The 1,561-nt window shown below is 55.4% G+C and overlaps 1 protein-coding gene across 1 annotated transcript; it reads left to right on the plus strand.

Moving 5' to 3' along the window:
- Positions 1 to 124: 124 nt before the first annotated feature.
- kcns2 (potassium voltage-gated channel modifier subfamily S member 2) lies at positions 125 to 1,561 on the plus strand (the record flags this gene model as incomplete). Its single annotated transcript, XM_080540925.1, has 1 exon — positions 125 to 1,561. The coding sequence occupies one exon, from the start codon at positions 125 to 127 to the stop codon at positions 1,559 to 1,561; it is 1,437 nt and encodes a 478-aa protein (XP_080397051.1).

Raw genomic sequence — 1,561 nt, forward strand, 5'->3', positions numbered from 1 at the left:
ATTTGCATGGCTTTGCTTAGCCTACTTTCCATAACGATTCTAACCCTCTCTCCACTGTCTCGTCGTCTGTCTCGCAGGATCTGTCCCCTGCAGCCTTGACCAGTCCTCTCGCCAGACAGACGACATGACAGGACAGAGTCTTGAGGAGCTGAGTGGCCCTTACATTGAGGACAATGCCATACGCATTAACGTCGGAGGGTTCAAAAAGAGACTCCTGTCCAACCTGCTGTCTCGCTTCCCAGAGACCAGACTGGCGCGTCTGTTGCACTGTCAATCGAAAGAGTCGATCCTAGAGTTGTGCGACGATTACGATGACACCGAGAAAGAGTTTTATTTCGACAGGAACCCCGCGCTGTTTCCTTACGTCTTGAATTTCTACAACACGGGACGGTTGCACGTCATGGCAGAACTCTGTATTTTCTCTTTCAGTCAAGAGATAGAGTACTGGGGCATAAACGAGTTCTTCATCGACTCTTGTTGCAGCAATGCTTATCACTGCAGAAAAATGGATCCGGAACGCGAGGACTGGGACGACAGGAGCGAGGAGGGCAGCACCACGTCCTCCTTCGACGAGATTTTAGAATTCTACCACGACGCCACCAAGTTTGACAAACAGCCGCTGGGGAGCGCCCGACGGCGGATCTGGCTGATGCTGGACAACCCCGGGTACTCCGTCGCCAGCCGTGTCATAAGCATCCTCTCCATCCTCGTCGTGCTGGGTTCCATTGCCACCATGTGCATGAACAGCATGGCCGAGTTCACTCTGATCGACAGTGACGGGGAACCCCTGGAGGACCCTAGGTTTGAGATAGTGGAGCACTTTGGTATCGGATGGTTCACCTTCGAGCTGGTGGCGAGGTTCGCGGTGGCCCCGGATCTTCTGCACTTCTTCGCGCATCCCCTGAACGTGATCGATCTGGTGTCGATCCTGCCGTTCTACCTGACGCTGGTCATCAACCTGGTGGCGGAGAGCAGCCCCGGGGCCCTGGCTAACCTCGGCCGGGTGGCGCAGGTGCTGAGGCTGATGAGGATCTTCCGCATCCTGAAGCTGGCGCGCCACTCCACCGGGCTGCGCTCCCTGGGGGCCACGCTCAAGAACAGCTACAAAGAAGTGGGCCTGTTGCTGCTGTACCTGGCGGTGGGGGTGTCCTTTTTCTCCGTGATGGCCTACACCGTGGAGAAGGAAGACAGCGACGATTTCTCCACCATCCCCGCCTGCTGGTGGTGGGCGACCGTGAGCATGACCACCGTGGGATACGGCGACGTGGTCCCGGAGTCCATCGCCGGGAAGCTGACCGCGTCGGCGTGCATCCTCGCCGGCATCCTCGTCGTGGTGCTTCCCATCACGCTGATATTTAATAAATTCTCCCTCTTCTACAAAAGACAGAAACAGTTGGAAATCGCCATGCGGAGCTGCGACTTCGACGAGGGGATAAAAGAGGTCCCCTCGGTTAATCTACGGAACTATTACGCACACAAGGTGAAATCACTCATGGCCAGTTTGTCAAATATGAGTCGTAGTTCACCTAGTGAACACAGCCTTAATGAGTCCATACATTAA

Source organism: Nansenia antarctica (assembly GCF_963989245.1).
Source record: "Nansenia antarctica genome assembly, chromosome: 10".
NCBI lineage: Eukaryota > Metazoa > Chordata > Actinopteri > Argentiniformes > Microstomatidae > Nansenia > Nansenia antarctica.